A 17,611-nucleotide genomic window follows, 5' to 3' on the forward strand; every position below is an offset into this window, starting at 1 on the left:
AGAAGAGAAGTGTTGTGAAAGGGGGATGATTGCCCTAATCCCCTCCCCTCCGATACGCCCCTGTAGCCACGTCTCACCATGATATAACCTATTCCCTTCTAAGTTTCCCACCTTTTGTACCTGATATTGTATTGATGGGCAAGCGCTTAGCAGCTGCACTGAGAATAAGCTGCTTGTCTGCTTCCGTCTGCTTCTCCTTGTACAACTCCTTCTCAGACTCCGATAAATAAAACTAAGGTAAAGCACAGACACAGGATAGCATTAGGATGGCGACTACTGTGTGATCAATGTGTTTGATAAATGATGCAAACTTATTGGTTGGTACTTTATCTCTCTTCACTTATACCCCTTTTACACCGGAGCTAAAACCCGGGTTTTTGAAGGGTTAACCCGGGCAGCTCCCTGGTGTAAAAGGGCAGAGGGTTGGATCGCCGGGTCGAGTGACCCGGCAATCCAACCCAGGTAACTAGCAGGGTTTAACACGGGCGTAGCCCGTGAAACCCTGCTATGGGAACAGCGCACTCCGGGTCACGATGACCTGGAGTGCGCTGCTAGCCGGCCGATTGGTCCGGCTTCAGTGGCGCTTGGAGATGACGCCATCTCCAAGCGTCCACTTTCACTCCGCAAAAGCCGGGTCTATGCAGACCTGACTGCGGTGTGAGCGGCGCTCACTCAGGAATTTCCCGAGTCAGCGCCGGCAAAATTCCGGGTCTGATCCGGATAGGAACTTTGGCCCTCATTCAGAGCCGTACACTCTGAGCAGAGCGCACGCTCTGAATGAGGGCCGCCCTCCATGAAAATGGAGCGTCCTCCTGGACGCTCGTATAGCTGTGGGTCACCACCCACAGCCTATACGAGCGTGCATTTTGATGGCCGCGATGGTCTTGACCATCGCGACCATCGAAACTGCGAGCCGGAGCCTGCGGTTGAGGTTTTCAACCGCAAGCTCCGGAGTGATTTTGGCTCTATCAGAGCCAAAATCACTCCCACTGACATCACTAGTGATGTCAGTGGGCCGGTTTCTGACGGGAGGCGTTCCCGTAGGAACGCCCCCGTCAGGGAGGCACGCCCCCGGCACGCCCACCAAAGGGGGCGTGCTGTCAATCAACATCGACAGCACGCCCCCTTTGATCAGACACAACGAGCGAAGGACTTTCCTTCGCTCGTCGCGTCTGGCGCATGCGCACGACAGAGCACCCTCCGTCGTGCGCATGCTCAGTGAAGAACATCGACCCACTTGCGAGCGGACAGCCGCTCGCGAGTGGGTCTGAATCAGGCCCTTTGTTCCAACTCCGGGTCAGACCCGGAATTTAGGTGGAAAAGGGGTATTAATCTCTCACGAAGATTTGATAAATCTCCACCTTTGTGAGAAATATAACGTCTGCAACATCACTGATTTCTGGCAAATTTTTGCAGCAGGATTTAAAGCAGCGATTTTATTAAGGATAAAATATCCCCCCTTAAATCTTATGAGGAAAAATGCCAAAAGACAGCAATGTGGACAAATCCCAGTTTATTACACTTCCCTCTCTAAGTTTAATTTTATTTCACATGAGGATTTCTGTACGTAAGAAGTCTTGCAGAGGTTGCCAGCCAAAAAGACTTTCATGCCCCTCTTGCATTATTTTTCCCCTATAAGGATCACTGGAGTCAAAATATAGAACTTTTAGGGGTATATTTACTAAAGGTCGATTTTAATCGATTAACATAGATGTTGTGTTTCTGATATTTAAAAAACTAAAGGTTAGTAAATGTGTGATTAAGCCCCAGAAAGCCAACATCGATTTTCATCGATTTTAAAAACGATTAAAATTGACCTTTAGTAAATATACCTCTTGTGTTTTAATGATATTACCAGGGATAGTGCAATACATGTAAGCAGCTCTCAAAACGGAAAACATTATTTCCAATGATCCTGTACCCAGTCAAATATTTAATAGTGTTCTGGATCAGTTGAGTTACTATTCTGGACACTATTTATTCAATCTATGCTGCAAATATTAATCATGAAATATTTGCAGCATATTCCCTGAAAAGATCTGTTTTTGGGGTCGGGGGATATCCACAAATACTAAGTATTCCCCAGATGCACTAAGGACATACTGTAATTGCCTACTTATTATTCTTCCTCCCCGGGAGAAGAAGCAGGTGGGCGGTGATGGGAGGGAGGGCATTTTGCATCATTTAGCCCGCCCCCTTACAGTAAATTGCTGCAAATAATGCATATTTAAATAGGGGGCGTGACCAAATGAGGAGATTCTTGTAGAATCTCGTCATTAAGCTCCTACCTACTCATGGACCCACCAATCTCCATGCCTACTATTCCAGAGGTACTGGGGGTTACCTGAAAAATCGTGAGCCTCCCGCGACTTCCGGGAGAGTAGGCAAGTATTACTAAGGAGGGATCGTAGCAGATTTCTCTGATATCTAGTCTCTCCATTTCCGACAGCAGCTGCAACCCCCATAGGTTTCTATGGAGGATGCGATTGATGTCAGATTAAAAGCAAGCTCCGGAATCCTTCCAGAGCTTGGCCCCCACAGCTTACGCCATATGAAGTTGGCATTGTGCTGCTGAAAAAATAGAGAGACTTGCGCTTAATAGCTAATATACAATAAAAATAGATAAATAAATAAAAATGAATAGAAGAGAAGCAGATGTCTAAATAGACAATATATACATTTATTGTGAACAATTAATACATGTGGAAAATATATATGATAAAAACCTCTAGTTAGGAGCAAGATGAAGCTGGAGCTCAAATATCCAGCGAAACGCGTTAAGCCATTTCAACAGTCACTCTATGGACATTGGGATTTCTTCTAATTGTGGATCCAGAGGGTTCTGTACTTCATTAGTAGCCGCCATCCCCCCATACCATGCAGTGCCCCCAGTAGCGCCCCCTTACACAAACACACAAAGACAAAAAAGAAATGGCCTGAGTCCCCGCTCCTGCCATGAATGCGACTGTCCGCTCCTCTTTGCACCTGCAGCGGGGGGAGCCAGAAGACGGAGCTCATGACTGAGCTCCAGCTGGCTCCCTCCTTTTACGCAGCAGCCAATGAGTCTGTCTGACTCTCATTGGCTGCTATAACAAACACACTGCCGCCAGCGTGGCAGCGTGTTTGTTACAGTGTAGGGCAGACCGCTCTAACTGCGTTCTGCCCTACACTTGTGGAGCCCTGATGTCAGATTCTCTCGTGAGGATCCGACGTCAGGAGGATGCGGCTCAGCCTCGAAGGGGGATCCGAGTCAGGTGGGGAACACCCGAACGCTCATCCCTAATTAGGAGACAGAGTGAAAAGTGATAAGGTGCCAGCCAATCAGCTCACAACTGTCATTTTTCAAACACAGCCTGTGAGACGGCAGTTACCTTATCACTTTTCACTCTGTCTCCTAACACTACTTAGTAAATAGACCCCTTGGTGTTGTAGTAGATACACAATAAATTAATATTGTACATTGATATTTACCTCTTTGGGTGGTTTTGCTGGTCTTGAACGTACCGTTGTCCAATAGGACCACAGAGAGATTATCAAAAACAGGTGAAAAAACACCAAGTAGATAACTAGAACAGTAAAACCAAAGTTAGTAAAACACAACTCATCACAATCAAACAAACTAACATGGCCTAAAAAACTGCAACCCTTCAGCTGTTATAAGACTGTGGGGTCTATTTACTAAGCTGTGTTAGGAGATAAAGTGAACGGAGATAAGGTAACAGCCAATCAGCTCCTAACTGCCATTTTTCAAACACAGCCTGTGACATGGCAGTTAGGAGCTGATTGGCTGGTACCTTATCACCGTTCACTTTATCTCCTAATACTGCTTAGTAAATAGACCCCTATAAGTTCCATCATTCTTCCAGCTTTATAGTTACACCAAGACCAAGAGAGCTGCCTCTGTTCAAATTATTACAAGTTTAACTCACTTTCCCCTATCATAATTTTGCCACCCATTGCAGCTGACTCCAATGCTTTCCCACCTTGCTGGGACCTCTATGTTAGCACCACAACACAATCAGCTCTGCATTTTACTTGGGTGTCCTGTCATTCTGCCTATCATTTCTCTAATGCATTCTACAAAATCATAGACAGAATCTGATGGGTTATTATGGGCACCACCTCCACTTCTCTGGTTTAGAAGCTTTAGTGAATCTACCCCCTGGAATCATAGGTATAGAACACAGCTTTGTTTTTTTTATCAAATAGTATTTCCTTTTTCCTCTTGATAATTTTTACTATTTTTACATAATTTCACTAAGCTTAAATCATTGAAAAATACCCCAGTTTTTGTGGGTATTATACAAGGCTTATATACAGGGTTGGCGCTTCCATTAGGCAGCTGCTAGAGTATGCCGGGATCTGAGGGGGTGGCCCACTGAGGCTGCCTGGGAGAAAAATGGGGCGTGATATAAAAGATCGGCAGTGTCTAAATAGACAGTGAAATGGTCTACAGGTCAAAAAGTTGACACACAAATGATGGTCAACACTAAAAAAAATTATATATATATATATATATATATATATATATGTGTGTATATATATTATATATATATATATATATATTTTTTAACCCTAACCCCCCCTTAGTGCCTAAACATAACCCTCCCCTTTTGTGCCTAAATCTAACCATCTCCTTCCGCAGCCTATCCCTAACCTTCCACCAAGTGCCTAACCCTAAACCCAATCCTAACCCTAAAAATCATGAAAGTTCATGAAAAACCATGTGTCAACCTATTCTGTGTCAACCATTTCTGTGTCGACCCTTTGAAGCCCATGTATTTCCAACACTCTGGTCCTGATTCTGTGTCAGATGCATCCACGGCCTGTATGCCACCTTGCTGCAGCAGACTCTTTACTATGCTAATGAGAGTATCTGCCAGAGGCGTCTTGTGACACCCGATGCGCAACTCATAACTCCCCTCGTGTGCCAGAGCTGTGTGCGTATGAAAAGGGTGTGTGGCCTAACATAAGTGGGCATGGCCTATCAGGAAATCCCTACTGCATTACTGCAGGGGTGTGCCCAGCATCCTTGGAGATGATAGGCTGCCCCTGGAGACTAGTACCTGCACTGTCGGCTCCTCCTCTGTGACAGGAGCCGAGTGCTGCAGGAAAATGTCACACTGCAGCACCCTGCTCCTGTCACTGAGAAGGAGCCGGCATTTTGGTATCATCCCCTCCGAGGGTGAAACCAGGGTGCGGCCCGCACCCCTGCACCCCCATAGTGACGCCACTGTATCTGCCCGTCTATGACAGCATCAGTCCATCTTCAGGCGTATACATCATTCTGCCCACTGTCATCATTAGTATGCAGACATTCACTGACCTCTTGATAAGTGCATAACATCCATCTGAGACAGGTGTCACATCTCAATCTGCACCTCACCAATGTGCCCGGACATCTGCCTACACGCCCGCAACACTCCCATGCCACTCCCATGAGATGGGTCGGTTGTGTGTGATGAATGATAGCCACCCAATTGCCGCCCAGAAATGCCCATTTCATGCAAAGAGATCCATCAACTGACGGATCAATCTGTCCGAACTTTCAACCTCTGTCCGTGTGTGTATGTGTGGTCGGAGTCTGCACAGTTTGCAGATATCTGTATCCACATTTGGACTAGCCTCTGACTCAGCCCAAATGCTGCTCTATATATTTGTTTTATATTTAGGGCTCCTTCTCCACATCTTCTAACTATAACAAGTGCTACCTCAAAAAGACTGATACACTCCATTGCATTGCCGCTGAGCAATAGCAGCATTAAGGGAACCCCCATCAGGGAGAAATAAATATTGTATTAGCTTAATTTTTCTTGGGACTTTTTTATTATTATTATTATTATTATTATTATTATTATTATTATTATTATGGTACTAGTCCCTGAGAAGAAATAATTAGCAATTGGATGAGGGGGTTCTGTAAAATTACCATAAATACATAAAATAATAGCAAAATGTAAAAGGTAGAGATCAGATAGGTGCTGTCGAAAAGCTTGTTCAAAAGGAGTGTGTCAAGCTCCAATATAAATAAAAACATACATAAATAATATATATGAACAGCGCTAATAACTTTAATTGCAATTAAGATAAAAAGAGAACAATATAAGGTAATCAATCCATGTTCAAAGAAATAGCATAATAGTAAATTAAATGACTGTAAATTCTTGCAATGAAATCCAAATTGGTTCAATTTGTGCATATATACAGAAGAAATAAAAAAATAAAATTATCAGCAAAGCAACATTTCAATTTGCAGTAGATGTAATCCAGGGTGGCAAAAAAGCTTTTCAATTCCACAGCATACTGCCCCTAGCATCTCCTGATCCCCTTAGTCCCTTAAATACAGCACCTGTCCTGATGCATCCCTATTTACTATGCCCTTCCACCTCTCTCTATCCCCTGCGTAACAATAATAACTACAGATGTAACCGCATACATCATTGCCGTGATGCGTGCATACGGGCACACGCATCGCGGCATAGCGCAGCGTTTGCCAGGCCGCGACTAGGCACATTCGGCGTTCTCCCCATTGTAGTCTGTGGCCATAGACGGGGGAACACTAGCTGCGCCATCCATGCCGCGATGCGCTCTCTTCGAGGCATAGATGAGCATGGCTATATCTGTACTATCCCCCCATAGCACTTATTTATTAACAGTTTCTTATATAACGCAACATATTCCGTTGCGCTTCACAATTGGAGCACTTGTCCTCCCTTTAAACCTATTCCACTGTTTGTTATCTGTTGATGTTTGAATACAAGTTTTTGTTTTGTTTACTTAGCCATTAATAATTCATAGACACTTTTATTTTTTTCCCCCATATAAGGGCAAAAAAACTTCCCTTTTTGTTGTTAGCCACTGTTTTACACAGTAACTACTGTTGCACCATTCTGTCTTAAGCAACTTTGTAAATCATTTAAAAAAAAGAAAAAATACTTTCTAAAAAATTCTCTATTAAAAACACTGGCTGCTATAGATAAATAATAGTTATTTAAGAACTTACCTCTTTCAGTGTATGATTGTATTGTAACTGCAGTAAAAGGAAGATAAAAAATAAATTTGCTTACATTACTGTTTGCTGTTTTTGAAAGGTTTCTTTAAATTAAAAAATACAGATTAATTTTCTATAGCTCATATAAAAATATATTTGGAACTAGTATGAGACTCAATATTTGAAGGATAATTTGAATTGGGTTCTACATGCTATTTTCTATTTAAAGGGCTGAAAACATTAAACTTCACCAATCCTGTCTGCATCTTTTACTAAATATATTGCTTTTTTTTCTAGCTTTCCAATGTATATAATATCATCTTGCATAATATCTGATGCAATCTATAACACCAGTACTTGTGAACACATGAAAAATAGGCAATGCATTGTTATGAAGATCTTCAACTGATTTTCATACAGTTACTAATTAATATAATGTCACACAGAAGTGCCCCAGTTTATATTATATCATACAGTACCTAAATAATATAATGTCACACAGAAGTGCCCGTTTATTTTATGTCATATATATATATATATATATATATATATATATATATATATACACACACATATACACATATACATGTATATGTAACACAGAAGATTGGTACAATCACACAAGACCTCATGTGCATTCCCATGCTGGGTGACACAGGGCATTTGTTAGTTTAGGGTCAGCAGAAAGTACAATACTCACCAATACATAGCTCAGACACATACACGTGGTAGCCCCAGAACACTGCCAGTGTAATGAGGACCACTGGGATCCAAAGGACCACTTGCTTGCAGCACCACTGCACATGAGACAGCTCCATGAGCTTGTAGCTACTGGTACTAAGACTAAGCAGCTACTGTCACTCTCTGGTGGTGTAACTAGGAGATAAATGATCCGCTCTCACACCCACACTGTGATGTCACAAAGGGACATGGGCAGCAGGGGCATGTGTTTGTAGCATGTGCCAGGTCTGGGAAGCGATGGGAGCTTTGCTCTACACAGAATACAGGGCATCCTGCTTTACAGGTCTTCTGGGCATCTAAACTGGCTAAAAAGTTACCTGTCAGTTGGCAACCTCAAACCATTTTTATAAATGGACAAGCACCAGCCACCTTAGGGCCAACCCCTCAGCCAACCTCCCCTCCAATTAATAGAGGACTCCTAATACATATACCTTTAAATATAATATAAACACATGCATGCATACATAGTATCATTATATAATGCTGTGGGTTTCTTTTTATAAATAATCTTGATACTATACTGTATATATATTTATACTTACTAATGACCGCCACTACACTTATTAAATGAAATATATATATATATATATATATATAGTATTTATATGTATGGGTTGGGTATGAGATCCCGGAGCCAGGATGCCGCTGGTCAGGATACCGACAGTCTCACCTTACCCCTAACCCTAACTCTCCCTCCCCGGTGCCTAACCCTAACCTCCCCCCATGTTCCTAAACTTAACCTCCCCCTCCCTGCACCCGGACCTAACCCTGCCTCCCCAGTGCCTAAACCTAACCTCCCCCCGAGAGTCTAAACCTAACCTCCCCCTCCCCGCACCCTAAACCTAACCCCCCCAACACCCAATACTTACTTTTGGGATGCCGGTGGCCGGGATTCTGGTGCCGGGATCCCGACGCTGTCAAGATTTCGGCACTGGTAATTTGGCTGTTGGCATCCCGCACGCCGGGATGCTGACTACATCCCATACTGTATATATACACAATTACGTATATATATATATATATATATATATATATATATAAAATTTTATATATATATATATATATATATATATATATATATCAGATGCAGGGCCGGACATACCATTAGGCAGCCTAGGCTCCCGCCTAGGGCCCATCGGCTGGGTCCCCCCGATATCCAGGCCCTGGAATTAACCTGCTGCTCTGTGTTTGAACTGCTGCTGCTGGCACTGGTCACACCCCGGGGAGAGGTCACACACACAGTATAGCAGCAGCAGCAGCATGGCCTGGGCCCTACCTATGCTATGCGGGGGAGGTGGACTCAGAGGCGGAGTTGCAGTCCTTCAGCTGAAGGAGCAGGGGGAACCAGTGTCACCACTGCAGCTCGGCACCCTGTGCCGGCCCAAGTCTAATTTTTTTTGTAAGCGGATATAAATTTTGGCGCCCTTGTGAAATAATCCCGATTTTTTGGTGACAGAAAAAGGCTATTTAATTGCACAGCCTTTCCCCGCGTAGCGGGGATTTTTGACAGTAATTAGTCACAGGGGGCAACCCTGCATCTAATTGAATAACCCCCATATGCTACGCATGCTTTGCAAAAAAACCACATAGGCCCCACATGAATATCTATGAAGTCCTTATACAGCAGGACCACCCTGGGTGCTAAGCTACAATTATGCCCAAAGATACATATTCAGGGATAGGGTGACAACACTTGGTGACAGTGAGAGGATGACGGCAGTGGGTGACGACAGGGAGAGGGTGACAGCACTGGGTGACGATAGGGAGAGGGTGACAGCACTGGGTGACCATAGGGAGAGGGTGACAGCACTGGGTGACAGCAATAGGTGACAGGGAGTGACAGTAGTTGGCAACAGGGAGGGGGTGACATCAGTGGGTAACAGGGAGGGTGATGATGGAGAGGGTGACGACAGGGAGATGGTCACAGGAAAAGAGGTGACGACAGGGAGAGGGTGATAGCACTGGGTGACAGGGAGAGGGTGATGACAGGGAGAGGGTGACAGGGAGAGGGTGATAGCACTGGGTGACAGGGAGAAGGTGACAGCAGGGAGAGAGTGACAGCAGTTGGTAACAGGGAGGGGGTGAAATCAGTAATGCCCGAATACATTATGCCACACACATGTAATGCCCTTTCTAATATATAAGATCTCCATTGGCTTATTGCTAATTAAATATCTTAAACATCCTTACTTAACTTAGCACTTAACTTATCTATTAAATAAAGAGATGGACACCATAACAGCTTGGATAAAAGGTCACAGTTTTTATTTCCGAATTCATTAATTAGTTCACCTAACCAAGGTGGCCAGGAGACGCTGCATACTCAGTTCTAGCTTTCAATCTGGAGACACACACGGGGAATGACTGAAACGCTCCCCCCCAAAGACGCACTTACGTTGCGAAGGTCCCGCCTCCCTCCTGGGCCAGTCTACTCCGAGCACTTCCGTACAAAAGCGTTCGGGTCCCCTCGTACAAGAATGACAGACACGTCATGTTACATCGAGGTCCAGCGCCCTCACAACGCTCGCTTGCACCACAATAAAGCCACTGAGATGCAGCATTCTCCGCCAAAGCCAGCCTCAAATTGAGACTGACCCGCCACCTAGAGAAAAACCCACTAATCCAAAAAGGTAAGCAAATCCTTAAAAAACAAACCTAAACCCAAATTATTAAAATGAACACCATCTGTACGAAAAATTCTAGCTAAATCCAAACCCCAAAAGCTATGCCTGACTACCAAGCCACCAAAGGATAGAACATGTTTATTCACAGCTCTGTTAACTTGACGCCTCACCTTATCCAAAGCCTTGTGATCTCTGGCACCATGTCACACCAGTCGCGGCACTATTTCAGACCAAACAATGTGCACCTCCGGCCACAACAAACAAACAGCATCAACCAACTCTCACAGCCGAAAAGACAACTCCAAACCTTTCAACTTACAGAGATCATTCCCACCAGTGCCTGCAGTACCTACCAATCTGGCACTCCCCATTTCACTGCAGACTCCACCAACAAAACTTGAAAGGACGCACACAGCAGGCCATGCACACCTATCCATCGCACCTGCCTACCGCCCAACAATTCACTGGCACGTCTAGCCAAACCATTCCATTCAGCCCAGAAAATATAGGAATGGCCGACCAGCCAAACCTGCTCTTCTCCAAAGTCTTCCACTGTAGGAAAGAACCTTAACCGTGAGCCACCGCACCAAAACCAAACTGTACACAACAAAATTAACACACAGCAACTAAACTAGCAGGGATGCAATGGGGGAAACAAGTAACCCGAGTGAAGAAGAAAAAACTAAAAAACCTTCCCCGTGAACCAAGTTGGGCCAGATAATGGTTCCCGGGAGGAAAAATTCAAAAATCCCTTCACACCCCCACTTATCGAATGATAACCATTCGATAACTGGCGGGTAAACAGCATTTTCAGGTTGGCACAGGAGCGCACCTAAAGCTTGTCGCAGCGAACATAAGATTTATATGCAGAGGACCTGCACCTCCCAACCTTTTGAATATCACTGCTGGATGCTCCCGCTATTGCTGCACTAGCAGCGGCACTGATCCGAAAGGAATGGGTCCTGTAACTAGCGTCATCTAAACCTAACGCCAATAAACAATGCTGAAGACAGACGCAAATTAAAATTTGGAAAGAGGGGACAAATTTGAATGCACCAACCTTTTTGGTACCGCCTGCCGGATGACCAGCCATATACAACGCGGCAAGTCGCACCGGGCAAACAGAGGCGTCATCCTGTTTATGCAAGGTAACCCACCTGACCCGGCCTAACTGATCCATCTTGGAAAACTGTAGTTTGCTCAAAACAGATGACTCCTGGAACACGATATCTCCCATCATGAACCCTGTGGACCCCAAGGACTTGCTGGAAGCTACGATCTCACTGACCATAAAAGCCCCCGCAAAAAAATGTGACTGCAAATGAAACAGCGAGGCCTAGAAAGAATCCGAAGTCATACTGTGCATCACACGCAGCAAGCGAACAAGGAGATAGAGATCGATAGGCCTGCGGGAGTCAGTCCTGGCAGGAAACTCCTTGGCCCAACCTCTAAGGGCTGAAAAAGGAGGAATGATTGGGTGGGATCTGGTAAACCCCTTAATTTACTGAAAAAGGAAATCCCCGCCAGGGCCGAGGCCACAGAAGCCTAGGAGCAACCATACTGGTACTGCCCCCAAACGAACCTAGCCATCAACTCCGTAAAAGACTTACCCACTGGGAGCTTGCGAACAGAAAGCCTGCCAGTACTGCAACGCCGCAGAATAAGCCCTCCGAGTTGCTGAAGTCAGCGACCTCTGCGCCAGGCCATATATTCCGGCCTGATGAACTGCCATACAAAATGAGGGCAAGGTAATCTAACTGCAGAAGCTGCCGCCTCCAGCAAACGGAAACATGAAAGCAAGGCCTTCCAAATGCCACTCAGGAGGCAAGGGCACTGCGCACCACTCCCCGTTAAAAAAGGCCCCAAAACCAGAGGAACCAGCTGCAAAATAGCATTCGCCACAGTAGCAGAAGGCCAAATATGTTCACCATTAAAACGAACCAGAAAACTGGACCAAGGCCCTGATTCAGAGCCGGACGCTCTGACAGAGCGCTCTCTCTGAATCAGGGCCGGCCCTCTGAATTTAAGAGCGGCCTCCTGGCCGCTCACATAGCTGTGGGTGACCACCCACAGCTATAGCGAGCGGCCAAAATAATGGTCGCGATGGTCAAGACGATCGGGCTTGCGACGAGACCCTTGCGGTAGGGTCTTGTTGCCGCAAGCCCTGGAGTGCTTTTGGCTCTACCAGAGCCAAAAGCACTCCCACTGACATCACTAGTGACGGCTTGGCCATCGTTATTCGGGTCCCGCGCATGCGCACGATGGAGCCGCCTCCATCGTGCACATGCGCACTTGGCCAACACCGACAAGCTTGCGAGCGCTCAGCGCTCACGAGCGGGTCTGAATTAGACCCCAAGTTTGAAGAACCTCCTAATCTCAGAAGACAAACGAACGTAGTAATGAGGCTGGCTCACCCCGGCCGTGGACTTCTCCAATTTTCTACAAAAAACCCGTACCACCATGGGATAATGCGACAGTGAAAACTAAATGACCCAAGCAAAGACTGAACTGCGCGCAATTTACGCTATATGTTCCTAAACAAACCGCAATCTAATCGAGCAACTTATTTACTTTGTAGTTCGGCAAGCGACAACAACTCAAACCGTATCTATCTCAATGGCCAAATAAGAAAGGCAAGATGAGGGACCCTCAGATTTGTCATGCGTGAAGGATAAAAAATAGACCATATCACCCGCAGCAAACAACAGCGACCGGCAACCCCACTTAAGTGCCCAGATACAACAAACATGAATATAAAATCTCTGTCTTACAATGCACTACCGAAACACCCAAAATCTGAAAAGGAGGGGGGGGGAGGGGTTTCCCCTGGCCCTATAAAGAGAAATGTGGTATGAATAATGTGCAACCTGGGCCCGGCAATGCCAGCGTAAATGCACAAATATAAAAGTAAGTGAAGTTCTCAAAATAGGGTCAGGAGTGAAAAGGTATCAACAAATACACCACGTCCCAATGAACTATATAGCGCGTGACTACGGATGGGAGGAACAACCGAGATACCGATACAATATCTAGCCTTGTAAACATAATACCTGAACCAAAACAAAGAAACATGCACAAGACCTCACAAACAGCTGAGAAAAACCGCTCTGCAGGCCGGCTCTGGTTTGGCGAAATTAACAGGAAAAAACAAAAAACCAAGGAAGATATTGAATAATCAGACACCACCCCGGGGCCTAAAAAAAGATGACCACCCACAAAAGAATAACAGATACTGCAGGGAGGGGCAAGAGAAAACGGGCCCTAAAACCTACCCATCAAACTCAGTGCCCACAGCAACCCACAAAATCTGCAGGGAACCGTGGAAGAATGTAAATTACAGGGTGTCCTAAAATTAAGTGACCCCGAATGGTAACCGCAACCAACCAGGTACCCCCCCAAGGCTATTACAAATAGGATTAGCTTTCCATCATAGGTGGTAGAGGCTAAGGCAGCATAGCAATTAAAACCTGCATGGAATAGACCTAAGGGAATACTTCAGAAGAAGTCAGGTTCAATAAGGGTTGAGGTAACACTGTGAAAAAATGGGGCAGATTAGATGGGCCAAATGGTACTAAACTGCCTTAAAACTCTATGGGCCAAATGTAATAGGGTGAGAGTTTAGAAAATGTGAGAGATTAGCAGTAAACTCTCACATTGGTTGAGTTTTATCTTCAAAATGGGAAAACATCTGAATGAGATTTTAAATTGTGAGAGTTTTTTAAGTCTAAAAAAACATGCAAGTTCACTCTGTTACTTTATTTTTGGACTTTATTACATTGGCAAAGTTTAAAAAGTGTCAGAAACTCTCACTTCTCTAAACTCTCACCCTATTACATTTGGCCCAATGTATCTAAGTATCTCACTTGCGAGAAAAAGGGGAGAAAAAACACTTTCAGGGCACTATTACAACCATACGGATAGCTAAACCCAAACTAATGTGTGACTAGCCTGACAAGCGCCATGGGACCATCCCCAAACCAATGCCGCGTGAAACAAGCCGCTCTGCTATGAAATGCACTCCCGGGTGCCTAAACAGCAATCAATACAAATTAAGGAACCAAATAGAATTAGTTAAACAAATTCGCAATAAAACCACATATAAACTTATGCAAATGTTCTCACGCACACTCTTGCGTAACCCTTAAAGGACCGCTGCAATGGCAAAATGTACAGAGCCCGCCCCCATCTAAGGCTCCGCAGTCTGAGAAGCCGTTGCCCCCCGACCCTACCACCGGACCACCATCGCGCAAACCACCTAATAAGCTTGCGCAAAATGCTTGGGGGAACTAGACAAGCGAGAGCTGTAATAGAGTCAGGGTGAGGAAAAAACAAGCAATCCATACTCACCACCACGAGAAGGTACAGGAACTGCGTTGTCTGTGACTTCACCCGGAGGAGCCATCGGATCGTAACCCAGGGTCATCTCGTCGTGCACTGGAACAGCAGCCGTACAACTACTGCATCATCTTGAGGAACCACAGCTGAGTCCGGCAGATCTGTCACTAAATGAGACAGGTGAGCAGCCGAGCCAGAAGCAGGAGTGCTGGGTGGAGGGGAAAGGAACCTGATAAAAAGGGGGGGCCTAATAGGAAAACTGGATAAGGAGGAGGGAGGTATAAAATGACAAGTGTGAAGCGGAGGGGGATACTATGACAATGCGGGAATTGACAAAAAACAGCACAGCAGGAAAAAAGGTGAAAGGTGTGCAAAAAGGGGGGAGGGGTCGGGGTTCAGGGCATAAGAAAGCCTGGTCCCCGGGGGGGTAATAAAAAGGAAAATTAAATGAAAAATAAATCTGCCCGAGAGAGGAAGGGCTGTGGGATGATGGGGGGGTGCCCACTAAGGGACTGGGGCAGGGGGAGGGTTAGGCCCCTGAGGCACTAAAAATTAAAGGGGGGGCTCCAGTCAAAGGGGAACTTTGATTAAAAATTGAAACACCAGATCCCACTGTAAAAGTCCAAGATGGCCGCTGCCACTAAAATGGCCGCCGGACTCGCCGTGAGGCGGGGTCTGGCGTGTTGGGGTGGGAGACCAAATGCTCCCTGCAGGGGGGGTCCAGGGGCTGCAAAAATGCTGCGGGGGGCAGACCACCTGCCGGGAACAGGCGGCAGCGACCTGCAGAGTGCCCAGCGGGAGTTGCGGCCGCGACTGCTCCCACTGGTGCAGCGGAAGACCCAGGTAAGCAGGGCTCGGCGTCAGCGCCGAGTCCTGCACAGAAGGCACACTAGGAGGCCGGAGGGGAGAATGCCCAGCGGGAGTCACGGCCGCGACTGCTCCCGCTGGTGCAGTGAAACACACAGTGAGCAGGACTCGGCATCAGCCAGAGTCCTGCCAAAGAGGGGGAACTGGGAGGCCAGCAGGGGAGAGCGCTCCTGCACCGCTGCAGCGCTGGCCGAGCAGGCAAGGATAAGCCTGACTCGAGGGGTACAGGGGTGCTAAATAAGAGGAAAGCACTTATGAAAAGAAAGGAGCAAGGGGGGAAAAGAAGGGAGGGATGACAGGGAGGAACTGGAAAGGGATTAAGAAAAATAAATAATAAAGCTGCAAACAGCTGGATACTCATCTGTCCTCCAGTATCAGCAAAGAGGCAGATCACATGCACACCACCTCTTTTATACCCCTAATCACAGGCACACCCACAATTCACAGCGTTGGTCAGCTAACAACCACCTGACCCCTTAACCCACTTAATCTACCTAGTAACAAGGCTGTCAAAACAGCCAATCAGCAAAAACCCCAGGATTCTTATTTTATCTCACATCTATACAACCTTCGCTTTCTATTATGTCACACATGTAATGAATTTTATAATATATTATGCCACACACATGTAATGCCCTTTATAATGTATTATGCCACACATGTAATTAGGGCTGTGCTCCGGCCACTTTTTGTGTTTTGGTTTTGGATCTGGATCTTTCTTCGTGTTTTGGATCTGGATTGGTTTTGCCAAAACCACCCTTCCGTGTTTTGGGTTCTGGGTTTTGGATCTGTATTTTTTTGAAAAAAAGCATAAAAACAGCTAAAATCACAGAATTTGTGGGTTTTTCTGCTCCTATGCTATTATTAACCTCAATAACCTTAATTTCCACTCATTTCCCGTCTATTCTGAACACCTCACAATAGTGTTTTTATGTCCAAAAGGTTGCACCGAGGTAGCTGGATGACTATGCTAAGCGACACGAGTGGGCGGCACAAACACGTGGCCCATCTAGGAGTGACACTGCAGTGGCAGACAGGATGGTAGTTTGAAAAACTAGGCCCCAAACAGTACATAATGAAAAGAAAAAAAAGAGGTGCAAGATGGAATTGTCCTTGGGATTATGTTGTATAAACAGGACATGCACACTTTAACAAACCAATCATTTCAGCGCCAGGGTCTGCCACATGACTGTGGCTGAAATGATTGGTTCGTTTGGGACCCCACAAAACAAGCTGGCAATTAATCTGTCCCTGCACAAATTGGCTCTACGGAGGAAAGACGTCATCCTCATCCTCCTCATCCACCGATTCCTCACCCTCTTCAGTGTTGTGTACATCCTCATCCTCACAGAGTATTAATTCGTCCCCGCTGGAATCCACCACCACAGGTCCCTCTGTACGTTCTGGAGGCTGGTCTCCCTGGAAGAGTTGATAATTCATTTTATGAACATCATCTTCTCCACATTTTGTGGAAGCAACCTCCTACGCCTTTCACTGACAAGGTTCCCGGCTGCACTAAACACTCTTTCAGAGTACACACTGGAGGGGGGGCAACTCAGGTAAAATAGAGCCAGTTTGTACAGGGGCCTCCAAATTGCCTCTTTTTCCTGCCAGTACAGGTACGGACTGTCTGACATGCCTACTTGGATGCTGTCACCGATGTAATCCTCCACCATTCTGTCAATGGTGACAGTATCATATGCAGTGACAGTAGACTTGTCAGAAATTGTTGGCATGTCCTTCAGTCCAGACCAGATGTCCAAACTGGTCCTTGACTTATGACATAGGCGCACACTTGGCGCTGCTGCTGTGTTGATGCACGTGCGGCTACTGCGCATACATTTCGCACACAAACACAGTAAAAAGAATTGTTTATTTTTTGTGGAGTGCACTTTGGGGGTTATACCACCCTTTAACAGACAGACGCACGTTTGTTGCTGCTGCTTTGAGGATGCCGGTGCGGCTACTGCGCATACATTTCACACACAAACACAGAAAAAATGAAGATTATTTTATTTTGGTTGGAGCGCACTTTGGGGGTTACACCACCCTT

General features: G+C 45.8%; 1 protein-coding gene and 1 non-coding gene across 2 annotated transcripts in view; one reads left to right on the plus strand and one right to left on the minus strand.

Moving 5' to 3' along the window:
• LOC148505864 (palmitoyltransferase ZDHHC20-B-like) overlaps positions 1-17,611 on the minus strand; it is a 41,330-nt gene that overhangs the window by 10,463 nt on the left and 13,256 nt on the right. Inside the window, exons 3-5 of the mRNA XM_088447668.1 lie at positions 7,004-7,030; positions 3,472-3,566; positions 121-232 (exon numbers count right to left, since the gene is read on the minus strand). Coding sequence (XP_088303794.1) covers positions 121-232; positions 3,472-3,566; positions 7,004-7,030 — 234 coding nt within the window. The remainder of the gene's footprint in view (positions 1-120; positions 233-3,471; positions 3,567-7,003; positions 7,031-17,611) is intronic.
• On the plus strand, positions 8,739-8,902 carry LOC148505865 (small nucleolar RNA snR85). The gene has a single exon (XR_015869841.1). It is a non-coding gene; the product is annotated as a small nucleolar RNA snR85 (small nucleolar RNA).

This window comes from Taudactylus pleione, unplaced genomic scaffold (assembly GCF_031769625.1).
Source record: "Taudactylus pleione unplaced genomic scaffold, aTauple2 ptg000436l, whole genome shotgun sequence".
Lineage (NCBI taxonomy): Eukaryota > Metazoa > Chordata > Amphibia > Anura > Myobatrachidae > Taudactylus > Taudactylus pleione.